Raw genomic sequence first — 15,884 nt, 5'->3', positions numbered from 1 at the left:
CCGTGGGTGAGACTGGCAGTGCCGTTTCAGGCAAGATAGTGACAATTAATGCAGCAGGACGTCAGCAGGGTGGACATATTTCAAAATAAGGGACGACGACAGAAGCAAAACAGACTGTGGGCTGTTGGCGCAGCTAACCGGCTAACGCGGCTAACTGGCTAACGCGGCTAACGCGGCTAATCGGCAAACGCGGCTAACCGGAATGTAACAATGGGATTGTTTATGTTGTACTGTGAGTTACGTGGAATGTTTAATAAAGTTCCCTGTGAGTACTGGGTAATACTCAACCGTCCAGTTTGTATAATTAAGGAAGAACAAACTGAAACATGGATCAGCCACAGAGCAGCAGTCCTGCTGCTGCTGCTCAGCCAGGCTGCCAGGCCCGGGGACCCGCGGGGCGGCTCAACATCTCCCCCTAGCGGCGCTAACCAGTAACTACAACAACAATGAAGTATCGGTGCGTGGTATCGGAGGATACGAGTATATGAGGGCAGTATCGGCCCCGATACCGATACCAGTATCGGTATTGGGGCATCCCTAGTGTGGATGATTCTCAACTGACCTGAAACGTTCTGAGGAACCAACTAAAAGTTTTTAAAGTCAAAGAAACTGATTATTCTGCAACGGGTCAGTCGCTGTTGTGTGTGTGTGTGTGTGTGTGTGTGTGTGTGTATGTGTGTGTGTGTGTGTGTGTGTGTGTGTGTGTGTATTGATTGTATGATAATAGGGTTATAGGCATCACAAGCTTCAGCTACACCTTTTTTGGTCACATCTTTTTGAGCCGTCTCTGTAGTTCCTCTCTGGTTTTGCTGTTTTCCCCATGTGTGCTGTATCATGATGATGGTTGCACCGACGTAACATTGTTTTTTGGATGACCAAAATAAACAAAAGAGAAAGAAAGAAAAGACGACTTTGCTAATTACAGGCCCATATCAAACCTTCCATTCCTTTCAAAGGTGCTAGAAAAAGTAGCGGCTGCTCAACTCCACAACCACCTCAAACTCAACAGCCTGTATGAAACTTTTCAGTCTAGTCTGGCCACAGCACAGAAACAGCGCTGGTCAGGGTGACCAATGACCTGCTTAAGACAGCTGACGCGGCTCCCCATCCCTTCTCATTCTCCTGGATCTGTCCGCCGCCTTTGACACCGTTGTCCAACTCTGCCTACAACTGGTTCTCCTCCGATCTGACTGGGAGAACCGAGCATGTTGCCCTGGGGAAAGTCACATCAGAGGCCCACACGGTGCCCTGCGGGGTTCCCCAGGGCTCACTATTAGGACCATCTATGTTCACAATATACCTGCTCCCCCTTGGTCATGTGATCAGCAGGCATGGACTGTCATTCCACTTCTATGCAGACAACCATCGCCAAACTCTGTCCTTCACTCACCACGGCAGATGCTGAAACCTTGGTCCATGCTTTAGTTTCCTCCAGGCTGGACGACTGCAATGCTCCTCATCGGGATTCCTAGCAAGAGCACTCAAAAGCTCCAATACATTCAGAACAGCTGCTGTTAGGATCCTGATGAGGGTGTAAATACAGTCATATCACTCCCATTCTCAAAACCTATGGGCTCAAATTAAAATATTTTGTATCTGTAAATAAACTTTGTACTTGTAGAAATATTTTGTACATATACAAAAAAATATATATAAAAATATATATAATTTATATATCATTTTTGGTTTATATATTTGGTTTATATATTATATTTGGTGCCTAACTGTTTCCCAAGTATATTAGTGCGTGTGTGAATAAATAAAAGAGACGTAAAACGTACATTTCTTTGTAGAAAGGCGCTTTATGAAAATAAGTCCATTTACTTGTATTAGTTTACAGCGCAGTTTTGAACATCCAATATGGCGGCGACGTCAGTAGGCGATGCAATGTGCTGATTGGCTCTCCAGAAACGCTTTGAAACCCGTGCCAAAGATCGCTGATTGGCTCTTATTATTGGCACGTCAAAACAGTGCCATAATTCGTAGTTGTAAAAAAAGTTTGTAGCTTTGTATATCCAATGTTGCACACAGACGAATTAATTCCACAGCTACAAAAATGTTCTACACATGCACAAAATATTTCTACAAGTACCAATTTTTTTTGCACATGCACAAAATATTTCTACAAGTACAAAGTTTATTTACAGATACAAAATATTTATGGCTTTAATTTGAGCCCATACAAACCCTCCACTGGCTTCCTGTATGACTGTACAAGGTCTCTCTCCTCTCCCACCGATGTGTTCATGGAACTTCCTCGACTTACCTCACGGATCTATTCACTCCTCAGACATCCTCACGCTCCCTCCGTTCCTCCTCCACTACCTCATAAAAAACCCAACAGACTAAACTCCGCACAATGGGTGATGGAGCCTTCAGTTCTGCTGCTCCTCGTCTATGGAATGCCCTCCCAGAACCTGAGGGCCTTGCAGACTGTGGACGCTTTTAAACGTGGCCTAAAAACCCACCTTTTAAAAAAAAAAGCCTTTTCCTGCTGATTTTATTCATGGTTGATTTTAACTTGTAGCACTTTGAGATTTGTATTTAATGAAAAGTGCACTAGAAATAAAATGTATTATTATTATTATGATTGAAGAAAGTTCAGGTTCATATTTCCTGTCATGGCTTTGAAAACGGTGTCGTTTGGCTCCACCTGGCGGCCGAAGTCAGACCCGCATCAACGCCTCCCGGCCTGCTGGCACCCAGGGGCGTCACCACACTTAACACTCTATTCAGGCAGATCATGGATGCAAAATAAGATTTTTGCACTTATTTATATTTAAAAAAGCATAAATAGTGCTTTAAACTATCCAATCAGATCAGATTATGTTGCTGACTGGGTTTTTCATTAACTGATGCATTTGGGCCACTTGTGAACTTTACTCTAGTATTTTAGCCAATTATAAAGGCAAACCGACTGACAAGACAAGTTCATATTACTGCAAAACGTCAAAGGAAGCGATCCTGAAAATTTGAGCTCATGAGGAAAAACTGGATTTAAAAAACTATATATATATTTTTAAAGAGGTCATTTATAGATCACTTCAAATATAAACACTTTATTCTTTAAGCCAGAAAAATAAAGTAAGAAGTAAGAGTCTAAAAAGCACATTACTGCCCCTGAGCTGCTGTTATTTAATTCAAATTTATGTTTAAATTTGCACTATTTTTACTAGTTAATAGTTAATTAATAGTTAATAGTTGTACTATTATACCTTGATTGTTGAAGCTACTTCCAAAAGAACTGCTCTGTTTAGGTGCAAAATGATAAAATAAGCTGAATAAAATAAAAATGAGGGACGACCTGGATTTGTTCATTATTTTAAATGTGGAACGAAAGTATCGGATCGGGACTCGGTATCGGCAGATACTCAAAATCAAATGTGTCGGAATCAGATCAGGGCCAAAAAAACCTGATCGGGGCAGTTTTGTCATTGTTAAAATATTATTAAATTGCTAGTTTTGGCATAATATTTAAAAATGCGTAAATTTGTTAAGAAGCAAAAATTTTAAAAAAAATGTGCCGAATATCGTTTTATTTTTAAATCTCGGACTTTAGTTTTATGAGACAAAATTTGGAAATGATCAGGAAAAACAAAGTTGCGAAAACAGATTCTAGATTTTAAGCAACATTACAAAACAATTATATGCAGAAAGGGGCGTGGCCTATGTCACATTACATTTATATAGGAGGAGATATGAGTCAAAACGTACTCATACGTTTACGGTTTGGGCTTCTCGAGTCCTTTTTAGGTGCGGTAGAAAAAGAATAATAAAAAAACAGAACAAAAACACTTGGACAGCTAATAAATAAGAAACTTAAGTCATGAACGACAGAAACAAAGTGACCAGTCAAGACAAACCTGCTGCTCTGAATCCTGCAAACAAACACCATTTATTACATTTCCATCTTTCCATCTGGATCAGTCCACAAACACTCTTCATATTCATGTATTTGGGGCAGATTTAGGATCCGTGCTCCTCCATCGCTGCAGGAATCATTCCTACTTCCAATGACATTTTGAAACTTGGTATAAAAAACACTTTTAGGAGGACGGGAGCTGGTAGTGTCAGGGGTTTCCTGCTCCTTCTTGGTGTCCGACAGACTCTAAACGATCATTTAGATCTCCAAACATGGAAAATATGTTTAAGTTTTCCCCTGCAACATAATATTGTTCCAACAATACTGCGTGAAATGTGAAATTGTGCCCCGATATCCAGCCGTAAGAACCCGTCACAGGCAACCAGAGAGGTTCCTTATTTGATTAAAAGCTTCTAGGTTTAAATAAAGTTTAAATTAAACTACAAAAGTCTTGCACGCTGCCGCTGCAGTTTTAAACAAGCAGAATTGAAGTGACGTCAGTATAAAACAGTTCAAAAAGGGCGGAGCGCTGGACGTTTCCCAGCATGCAGCTGACATGTCCACCTGGTGTTTTGTAGCCCATAATGCATTGCTGGACCTTCCAGTGGTGCCGTCCAGTCTTTATTTGATCGCAGAGCAAACAAGTGGGACACCTTTAAGCTCCTGCAGTGAAACTTTGTTCTGCTGAGCTGTGATTGGTTGATTCTCCTCCACCTGTAACGAGGAGAGACGTCCATCCTCTTCGCCGCCTCACGCCTGTCCTGCCGCCGCGCGGATAAGTAGACCCTCCTCCGTCTCAGTCCGCGTGCTCGTGGGAGCAGCCGCCGACCAGCTCATCGTCGTCCCTCGGGGTCGTTGCCGGGGTCGTCGCCGAGGCCGTTGCCGGGGCGTCCGGCCGCCGGGAGAACTGCCGCAGAGCTCCTCTGCAGATCAGAGCGAACCAGTAGAGCTGCAGGGACCACAGCACGGCGGCCCCCAGGTTGAGGGGCCACGGGGCCTCCAGGGGAACCCGGTGGACCGGCACCGACGCGTACCTGCAGAAGAGCAGAAGACACGGCCCAGAAGTTCTGCTGTTAGGCAGTTTTCAGCACCGGTCCACATGAAACGGGCTGTTTTTTCAGGCGGAAAGGAAGAGAGAAGATTTATTTTATTCTACGACAAATATCAGTATCCTGAGAGAAAATGTCACTGCATCAATAGCCCTATTACAACCCGAATATTGGCAATAACCCAGTTTTGCACGGCCATGTAAACACCAATAACCCCTTTGAATAACCCGAATTTGCTCATATTCGGGTTTTTAAAACCCCAATATGAGCCCTGGGTTACTCCTTTTAAAACCCGAATATTCGGTCATGTAAACGCCTAACGGGATATCTGTCAGTGGTTGACATTTACCCCAGTTTGTTTCTGTTTTGCCCCGCCTCTGTCCCATTTGCCCTGATTGTCTGCACCTGTGTCTCGTTATCCCCTCAGTAAATCTGGTCTTGTCAATCCCTTGCTCCTTGTGGTTCCGTACTGTGTTTTCCTCCATGTGTCCTGCCTGTTTTTGCTCCAGTTTTTTGATCCCTGTTTCCGTGTGTTTTGATCCTGCTAAGCAGCGCTTTGTTTTTTGGTTTGGAAAATAAACGCTTTTTGTTGCGAACTCCTGCCTCGCTCTCCTGCATCTGGGTCCTCACCACACCAGCACTGACAATATCCCCCTCAAATGGAACAGGAATCTGTTTTCTGCTCATGCTCTGTTCACAAGGAATCCTGGTCTTTGGAGTCCAGGAAGTTCTTCTAAACACGGAGAAACCAAGACCAGGAGGAGACTAATCACTTCATAAATGTAAAGAAGGATATGAACATTTCTGCATTTGTAGACGGTAGAAAGTACCGGGATAGAAGATTTACAAGAAGGAGAGAGAAAAGGTTCCGTGAAGCAGCATTTGTTTTGAATTTGGATACAGGAAGAAGAAGCGAAAATTACGGGAATTGCGTCATGATATCCGGAATGATTAATTACCATGTAAATGGAATATTCTGAATGTTTCCTGTAACCGGAATATTAGCAATAACTCGAATTTTGACTGCATGTAAACGTAGTCACTGAAGTTGTAAAAATTTCAGACTGATAGGACGACAAAGAGGATGCAGAGGAGAGGAAGGATGTCAGGGGGAGAGGAGGCGACAGCCCCAGATTGAGAAGATTAAAGGTTGGTTAGTGAATATTTCAGCTGGTTCCAGGATGATGTCACCCTCACCCCGCCCCCCGTGGCTGGAGGTGTGTCAACGTCCTCTGGGGGCGTGTTACCTGCTGTAGGCGTAGTACAGGTAGGGGAAGAGCAGCACCCGGCAGCAGAAGAAGGTGATCACCATGACAACGCCGTTGACTTTGTGCAGCAGGGTGTGCTGCTTCTTGTACTGAGGAGACAGAAACACGACGACCAGGTCAAAACACGAGCTGCACGACTTCGTCTCATCTTCACCTCCACCGGCTTCAAACTCTCCGGCAGAGGGAACCGACAACCCTGACGTCTGGTCGCTGCCAGGGCGTTGGCTTCAGGTCGTCTTAAAACCACAATCAGATTTATACTTGAATAAAGGCGAGTTTATTTCTTTAGCCAAACAAGGTGATTCAAAGTGCTTAACAGACATTAAAACATGATTTAAAATGTCAACAAAAAAGGACTAGACAAAAATCAGTAGTTAAAATTTTGGGACTGCAGATTTAGAGCTTTACTCAGGTGCAGCTGAGAACAGGTGAGTCTCCAATGTGGACTTCAATAAGTGTTTCAGCTGATCTGAGGCTTTCTGGGAGTTTGTTCCAGACTTGTGGAGCATAGAAGCTGAATGCAGCTTCTCCATGTCTGGTTCTGTAAAATTCAGAATCCAATTTAAAATTTTATTACTTGCATATAAAGCCCAAAACGGCTTAGCTCCGCAGTATTTACAAGACCTGATAGTGCCTTATGTTCCTGGCAGAGCTCTCCGCTCTCAGAGTGCAGGTTTACTCGTAGTTCCTAGAGTATCTAAATGTAGATTTGGAGGGCGGGCGTTCTGCTATCAGGCACCGTTACTATGGAACCAACTTCCAATCTGGGTTAAGGAGGCTGACACCACCTCCACCTTTAAAACTAAACTTAAAACCTTTCTGTTTAGTAAAGCCTATAGTTAGTGTTTAGTAAACCTCTAGCTGGTGTTGGTAAATCTCTAGGTAGTGTAAACTCTAGTGTGTTAGAGTCAGTAGTCATAGTTGCAGCTATAGAACAAGACTATAATAGTTAGTCTCAAATATAGCTTGGTGGTAGATATGCTGCTATAGGCCTATGCTGCAGGGGGGCACCGATATGATCCGCTGGGCGGTGCCTCTCACCCTTCTTCTCCTCTTCTCTTCCCTTCCTCTCTTCTCCATTACCATTTGTATTTATTATAAATATCTCATAGCTATCATTTTTGTCCATCGTTCCTGTAGTTTCTTGTGTCGGCCCCCCTTTTTTCTCTTTTGTGCATGTTTGCAGGCTGGAGCCTCGGGAGCTGCATTCTGGCCTGCGGTCCCGGTCCCCCCCCATTCCCGGTCATCCCGCTGCTGCTTCCACCTGCCTACGTGGATGTCTGCTGTTGCTGCTGACGCGGAGTGGACTGATGTGGACTGATGTGGACTGATGTGGACTGATGTGGACTGATGTGGACTGATGTGGTTCACTTTGTTGGTCTTAGTGAGGATTTGAGCAGCAGAGTTCTGAATGCGCTGCAGCTGTCTAACTCAGGGGTTGGGAACCCTCTAGAGCTGCATGTTGCTCTTTAGCGCCGCCCTAGTGGCTCCCTGGAGCTTTTTCAAAAATGTTTGACCTTTTTTCCATTTTTTTTTCCTTTTTTCCTTCTTTTTTTCCTTTTTGTCTCTTTTTTCTTTTTTCCTTCTTTTTTTCCTTTTTTGTCTCTTTTTTCTTTTTTTCTTCTTTTTTCCTTTTTTCTTCCTTTTTCCCCTTCTTTTTTTCTCGAAATTTGGACTTTTTTCTCGAGATTGTACTTCAACATTAATCTCGACATTTCAACTTTTTTCTCATAAAATTTAGATTTTTTTCTCGACATTTCGACTTTTTTCACAAAATTTTGACAATTTCCTCAACATTTCAACTGTTTTCTCAACATTTCGACTTTTTCTCGACATTTCGACATTTTTCTCGACATTTCAACTTTTTTATCAAGATTGTACTGCATAATGAAAAAAAAATCTTCCCCCAGTTATAACTAATATACAAACATGCAGCATGTGTTTCTTCATTCTAAGGCTGATACAAGACTTTTCATTTTTTGTGGCTCCAGACGTATTTGTTTTTTGTGTTTTATGTCCAATATGGCTCTAAAACATTTTGGGTTGCCGACCCCTGGCCTAACTGATCGTTTAAGGTGGACTGTAAAGATGCTGTTACAATAATAAAGCTACTAAAGATGAATCCTGGACTAGCGTCTCCAGGTCCTGCTGAGACACCAGATCTTTTAACCTGATTTATTCTTAAGGTGGTAGTAGATAAAAACCGTCCTCATCCAGATCAACTCTGAGCTCCGGCGTCACGTGTGTCCGCTGTAAGTAATCTGATTACTGGTGCAGGGAGGATTACCTGAATCAGGATCTTCAACAGGCTGACGGACGGCGTGCTGAGCTCAGGCAGGAACAGGGCGCCCTGGAAGTAATCACCTTTACCACGCCGCCATAGCTGCCACACACACACACACACACACACACACACACACACACACACACACACACACACACACACACACACACACACACACACACACACACACACACACACACACACACACGCACACACGCACACACACACACACAGGTTTAGACCCAGGAAACCAGCCGCCTCGGACGGCCAGTACTGGAGTTGAGGGAGGATGAGGGGGATGGCATCCCCCCCTGAAATAAAAACGGTCCAAATCATCCCCCCCTGAAATAAAAACGGTCCAAATCATCCCCCCCTGAAATAAAAACGGTCCAAATCATCCCCCCTGTAAAACTGCCATCCCTCCTTTCCATCCCTTATGTCATTTCATCAATGAATGTGGTTTTAATGCTATTTCAACATTTAGAGTCATCACCAGAAAAATAACACCAGAAAAATAACTTATTTGACCATTTTCACCTGTTTCAAGTAAATTTTCACTTGAAATAAGTAGAAAAATCTGCCAGTGGAACAAGATTTATCTTCTTATTACAAGCAAAGAAATCTTGTTCCACTGGCAGATTTTTCTACTTATTTCAAGTGAAAATCTACTTGAAACAGGTGAAAATTGTTGTTTTTTCCAGTGATGAGTCTTGTTTTAAGTGTAATGAGATTTTTTTACTAAAATGAGACATTTTAACTAGAAATAAGACAAATATTCTTGTTAAGATTGTGAGTTTTTGCAGTGATCCATGTTACTTATCCTGTGAAGGACAGAGTCATATTGATAAGTTCAGAAAAGTGTTTTTTATTGTTGTGTTTTGATGTATTTGATGTAAGCCCAGTGGATATTTAAAGCTTACAGAAGGCTGCATTTAACTGCTGCTATGTCATTCCTGCAGTATTTCTGCAGGTGTTTTGGTCACTGCTATTATTTGTAATATATTATATTATTTGTAATCAGCACAAATTATCTGTCCCCATATGATAAAATCCACCATCCCCCCTGATTTTCTTTTACAACTCCAGTACTGGGTACAAGTGGGCGGGGCCCGCGTTGGCGGCCAGCGTTGCCATAGTTACCAGAGAAGCGGGGAAGCAGACGGCCACCATGGCGGCGTGGTGCAGCACCATGAGCGACTCCCTGCGCAGGAAACCCCACACCGCAGCCCGCGCAGACACGCCGCCGCCCTCCGCCTCCTCGTGACCTTTGACCTGCAGCCGCTGGCAGTGGCACAGGAACATGGCGTAGATGTCGTACAGGAAGTACGGCGTGGCGAACAGGACGTAGGCCTCGGCCAGCCAGTGTCTGGGGACGGAGACCAGAGGAGACTGTGAACTTTGTACCGGCCAGAACCCCCAGAACCCCCAGAACCCCCAGAACCCCCAGAACCCCCAGAACCCCCAGAACCCCCAGAACCTCCAGAACCCCCAGAACCTCCAGAACCCCCAGAACCTCCAGAACCCCCAGAACCCCCAGAACCGGCCGACACGCCGGCCTGGACCCAAACAGACAGTTTTATTGTAAAAAAACGCAGATCTGGACCTGCAGTTCCTTTACTGACCACTAGGGTCCAACAGTGAGTACATCTTTTTTTTTTAAACAACTAATTGTGGGCGTGGACATTTGATTGGCGGCTGATTCAGCCAATGACTGAAGATCTTCTTCTGGGTTTATTTACACTTTAACGCCAAAGACATACGGTGCGTCCAAAATGCCATACTAAAAAGTATATACTAAAAAGTATACCGTATTTTCTGGACTATAGAAAGCTTATGAGCTTTCTATAGTCCAGTTTTTCATAGGTTTTGAACCGTGCAGCTTATACAAAGGTGCAGCTATTTTGTGGATTTTTCTTCCACCTCTCGAGGCGCTCTAACCGGAATTAGAATCAAAACGAAGACAAAATAAATGCAAAGAAGAATACGCTACCTCTTCTTTAGCAGATAGAAGTAGAAGCAGATTTCAAACAGATAAATAGATAAATAAATAACGGTTATTTTCTCTTGGTTCTGTCCCGTTTTAATCAGCAAAGTTGCTGCCGTGTTAAAAGACACTGTTAGGAAAGATCTATTTAGGTACAAACATGTACATCATTTACAGTTCAAAATCCTTCTGTACATGTAGTAAATATCTAATCTAACAACAGAAATATCTGCAGCTTGCATATATATATTTTTTTAAATAGAGCGGATGCGGCTTATATGCAGGTGCGGCTTATAGTCCAGAAAATACGGTACTTAAATTCGGCACATTTTTGAGTAAATATCAGTAGTGTGCATTAATTCGGACGTACTATTAAGAGCACACACGTCACTTCCTGCCGTAGGGAGGGGGGGGGGGGTTGTTTCCATGGTAACCTGTCACAGCAGTAGCAGTGCTCCGCTCTTTCCCGTTTATTCTGGCCCAAACAAGATGACATTATATAATATTATTAAATACGAATATTATAATATTAATATTATATAATAATATTATTATACTTAATATTATACTTATGACATATACGTATCACTTAGCAACCAAACGACGCTGCATTGCATTGTGGGAAGTTTCTGCTCAGCTAGTGTCCATCAATCCCAGCCCCCCAGTCTCGCGCTCAGAAGGCGCGCCGGTTTCCCCCAGTGTCCAGCCGCGGTACTGCAACAAAAAATCCCATGGGGCCCAGAAAGCTTTTTTCCCATAGACCGCAATAGTAAAAGAGAAGCCTCTAAAACTGTTCACAGGACACCTCCAGCTGTAATCACCGGCAATTACTAATCTTTGTATTCTATATTTTTAAGTCATGGACTTTATATCCGTCAAAAATGTTTTATAACGGCCAGAAAAGTCAAAGAAAAGTCTCTTTCTGGGCGTGACGTCACGGCTGACGTCACAGCCGTGTCCGTGCATTCCACGGATGTTTATATTAATATATATTATGTAATTATATTATATTAATACATTAATAATATATGTAATAATATACATGTAATAATATACATTAATTAATATATTATGTTAATACATATTATATTAATATTCGCGTCATTGCCCCGGGGCATGATGGGAGGTGACTCAACTGCTCTATGGGCCCGATAACGCAGAACTAAACCCGGAAGTCAGAAACTTTTTCCGCATATGCGCTGAGTGAGCAGAATGCATTGAAATGAATGGGCATTTTTGATGTTCCATCCAGTTTTTATTAATAGATCCATGATCAATCCACACTAATACATTTCTCCAGCATGAGTATGGATAGTACATACTATTGAGTACGAACTAATGTTTCAGACGCACTAAAAAATCTCGCACACTCATTTTGCTGCTCATTAGGGTGGAATTATGCGATTTCGGACGCAGCTATGCATTCAGTCTTTAATTTCCGTCGCCATGGTGATATTCAGGGATTTTTCCATCGGCCGCTTCACGTTTCATCACTTTTATATTAATATTATATATTAATATATTTAAATTAATATTTCTTAAATACTTTGAATGTAAACCAGATGTAATTAAGAGTCAGCGTTTTATAAAGTTTTAACGTGAGAGGACTTATTTGTTATTTGGTGTGAATGGTCCGGCAGCGTCGGTCCAGCCTCAGCAGGATGGAGAGATTTGATAAACAAATGAAGCTCTGCTCCACTTTGACTGGGAAATGAAGCACCCCCCCCCCCCCCCCCAACATCTCCCATCATGCTCAGCTCAGGATTACTGGGACTGAAATAGCTCGGCTGCTACTCAGCAGACACATTAATCTCAGATTGTTAATTAGATTACAGGAAGAAAACGAGCAGGAGACGCTCGTCAGTAAAACCTGAAACACTTTTATCACTTTCATCAGTTTTAACCTCGTACCGTTTTTGGGTCAAAATGACCCAAAGATAGTACAAACCAATTCTCCTGTTCCTTCTTCCTTCCTTCCTTCCTTCCTTCCTTCCTTCCTTCCTTCCTTCCTTCCTTCCTTCCTTCCTTCCTTCCTTCCTTCCTTCCTTCCTTCCTTCCTTCCTTCCTTCCTTCCTTCCTTCCTTCCTTCCTTCCTTCCTTCCTTCCTTCTTTTCTCCCGTCGTACATTCTTTCCTTGTTTTCTCCTTTCCTTGTTTTCTTCTTTTTTCCCTTCCTTCCTTCTTTCCTCCCTTCTTTCCTTCCTTCATTCCTTCTTTCCTTCCTTCCTTCCTTCTTTTCTCCATTCCTTCCTTCCTTCTTTCCTTCCTTCCTTCCTTCCTTTCTCCCTTCCTTCCTTCCTTCCTTTCTCCCATCGTACATTCTTTCCTTGTTTCCTTCTTTTTTCCCTTCCTTCTTTCCTCCCTTCCTTCTTTCCTCCCTTCTTTCCTTCCTTCATTCCTTCTTTCCTCCCTTCTTTCCTTCCTTCCTTCCTTCTTTTCTCCATTCCTTCCTTCCTTCTTTCCTTCCTTCCTTCTTTTTTCCCTTCTTTCCTCCCTTCCTTCCTTCTTTTCTTTCTTCCTTCCTTTCTCCCTTCCTTTTCTCCCATCCGCCCTTCCTTCTTTCCTCCCTTCTTTCCTTCCTTCATTCCTTCCTTCCTTCCTTCCTTCCTTCCTTCCTTCCTTCCTTCCTTCCTTCCTTCCTTCCTTCCTTCCTTCCTTCCTTCCTTCCTTCCTTCCTTCCTTCCTTGACCTGAAGACAGGACAAGGGTTAAATCAGACATGAGGGAGAAGAACCGAGTGTCCGGAGCGTTGAGGTCACAAGTTCAGGGACATTTAAATCAACGAGAGACGATTGAGACCATGTGACGGCAGCTCCCGGGGGACGGGAGGGAAGAGACGTCCTCACCTGTCCTCCAGGACGTCCCTGCAGGACGACGTGATGATGAACCCGGCAGACGAGGCGAGGACGGCCTGGACGGACGACACCAGCCTGAAAACAGAAGCAGCCGGTCAGGAGACGGACGAGGGAGGTTCTGGACGAGAACCGGACCCCTCGTCCTCCGCATCCTGTCCTCCGGCGAGGACACGGCCTGAGACGAGCGGGAGACGGGTCGGAGACGTCTCCTGCTCTCAGTGTCAAAGCAGCGACAGTCAGGTTAAAAAAACACAAAAGAAAATCGTCCAACATCGATACTGACGAGACAAACGGGACAAAATCTCAAATGGGACAAAATGACCAGAATCAAAAACACAAATGACCAATAAGACACAGGACAATCACAGAGAGAGAAAGTGTCCAAATCACATCTGTCTCTGTTCAGACTGGGCCACATCATTGACTGATCTGACGGGTTGCCGTAGCAACGACGTCGGAGCGGAGGCGTCACCCACACGTGTATTGCGTGACGTCATGTAATTGCAACAACAACAACAATAACAAGATGTAGCCAGCTCACATCAGCATAGTGGCCCTGGCACTGTCTCGTAGGGGTGTCTCTGTCTCTGTCTCTGTCCAAGGACGGCTGTTTTTGGCATCTTCCGACTGTTACAGACCTGTAACGGAGCTCCACAACTGGAAATGGGCGGGTGGTTTGTAGAGGTGGGTGCAATTCATCGATGTGTCGATGCATCGCGATGCGTCACGTGACGATTTGGAATCGATTCATTAAAAAAAAAAAAAAAATCCTATCCAGATTCCAGACTGAATAAGCTGCTGAATCATTTCATTTTCAAGAATGCAAATTTCTTATTGTTCACTTGAAATATGGCAGATATGTTTACACTAAGTACATATCTAGTTTACTTGAATTAATGAACTCATTAAATCCAGGGCTTGACCGTTTTCAGTGTTTTCACCAATAGAGGGCGCTCTCATGCAAGTGCAGCTTTCCCTGGTCAAAGTTAAGGAAGTCAAAGAGCAAATGTTTACATAGTCATAAAATAAATTATTTTGTGTCTTTGAAAAATACATGTCAAATGTTCAAAAAACCTTGTTATTTACTTAATGAGTGTTGTTAGAGGAACTGAGTTCATTGATTGGCTATTTATTTACAAATGTAGCCACAGATGAAGACAAAATCAATCTTGTATGGAAAAAAGCATTAAAAATCACAATAATCGAAGAATCGTGGCACCAATAATCGAATTGAAAATCGTTATAATCGAAGAATTGAAGCTCCAATAATCGAAATCGAATCGAATCGTGAGGTACCCTTGTTTGCACACCCCTAGTGGTTTGGCACACGGGTCTAGTCTGGCGTTGCGTAGTGTGACGTCACGGACAGCCAAAACTGATCGGAGTGTTTGGAGCTGTTCAGACTGAGACGATATGAAACTACCTCCCGGAGGTGGTTTCCATCTGGTTTGCAAAAATCGGATCTCATGTGGTTTGGGACTGTTCAGACTTCAAAAGAGTCATCCAGTTTCAATCTGGATGGGCTAAAAATCGGATATTTGCTGGCAGTCTGAACGCGGCCAAAGAGACAACCCCAGAGAGACACATGAAACTACAGAAGGACACAGAACTACAGAGAGATGCAGGACAGACACAGAGACGCAGGACAACCACAGAGACACAGGACAGACACAGAGACGCAGGACAACTACAGAGACGCAGGACAACTACAGAGATGCAGAGGACAACTACAGAGACACAGGACAACTACAGAGACGCAGGACAACTACAGAGACACAGGACAACTACAGAGACGCAGGACAACTACAGAGACGCAGGACAACTACACAGACACAGGACAACTACAGAGACGCAGGACAGACACAAATGAACAGGAGGACGTACAGAAAGAGAGACGAGGGAGAACTAGAGAGAAGGAGAGAGGGTTTGTTCCGGAGCTCCTGCAGTTATTGATCAGAGTTATTGATCAGAACCAGCGGCTGCTGACGACAGCGTTGGACCATAGGGGATGTGTCTCCTCACCGCGTGGACACCAGCACCGCATCACCGTCCCTCCATCCCATCAGCAGCGTCAGCGTCCGCCGGGACACCAGGAACAGTCGCGGGAAGAAGACGGAGCCGGCGGCCAGCAGGGCCAGCATGTCTGGAGTCAGCGTGGACGGAGGAGAGGACCGGGTCCTGCAGGAGCTCAGGGAGCTGCCGGAGGACCGGTCTGCAGGAGGAGAGGACCGGTCTGTCTGCAGGAGCTCAGGGACGAGGACGGGGGGGGGGGGGGGCGGAGCCTCCCCAGCCTCCCCACCACCTGTCAGAGAGGGCGGGGTCGGCCGGATTATGAAGAGCAGCCAGGATCGGCCCGCCCGGCAGCCACGGTCTCCCTCACTCACTCACATCATTTGATTAAGTGCAAATTTACCTGAAACATGAGCCGGGTTTTATTTCACTGCTGCGTTTCCTGGAAACGGACGTTTCTTAAAGGGGACCTATTCTGGAAAAGCAGGTTTTCTCTTCCTTTAACATATATAAAGTGGTCTCCCCTCAGCCTGCAACTCAGAGAAGGAGGAAAGCAACCAGATTCTGCAGTGTC

At 44.2% G+C, this 15,884-nt stretch overlaps 1 protein-coding gene across 1 annotated transcript; it reads right to left on the bottom strand.

The window, feature by feature from the left end:
• Positions 1–3,785: 3,785 nt before the first annotated feature.
• On the bottom strand, positions 3,786–15,546 carry LOC133422388 (ceramide synthase-like). The gene is made up of 6 exons (XM_061712363.1): positions 15,323–15,546; positions 13,292–13,375; positions 9,604–9,829; positions 8,467–8,562; positions 6,159–6,268; positions 3,786–4,896 (listed from the first exon to the last, which is right to left on the bottom strand). Exons 1-6 carry the CDS (start codon positions 15,439–15,441, stop codon positions 4,659–4,661), a joined length of 873 nt encoding a protein of 290 aa, XP_061568347.1. The 5' UTR covers positions 15,442–15,546; the 3' UTR covers positions 3,786–4,658.
• Between the last annotated feature and the right edge of the window lie 338 nt (positions 15,547–15,884).

Source organism: Cololabis saira, chromosome 21, assembly GCF_033807715.1.
Source record: "Cololabis saira isolate AMF1-May2022 chromosome 21, fColSai1.1, whole genome shotgun sequence".
In the NCBI taxonomy this organism is placed as follows: Eukaryota; Metazoa; Chordata; class Actinopteri; order Beloniformes; family Belonidae; genus Cololabis; species Cololabis saira.
Note: the sequence above shows the minus strand (reverse complement) of the source record. Positions and strands in the feature narration are given on the sequence as shown.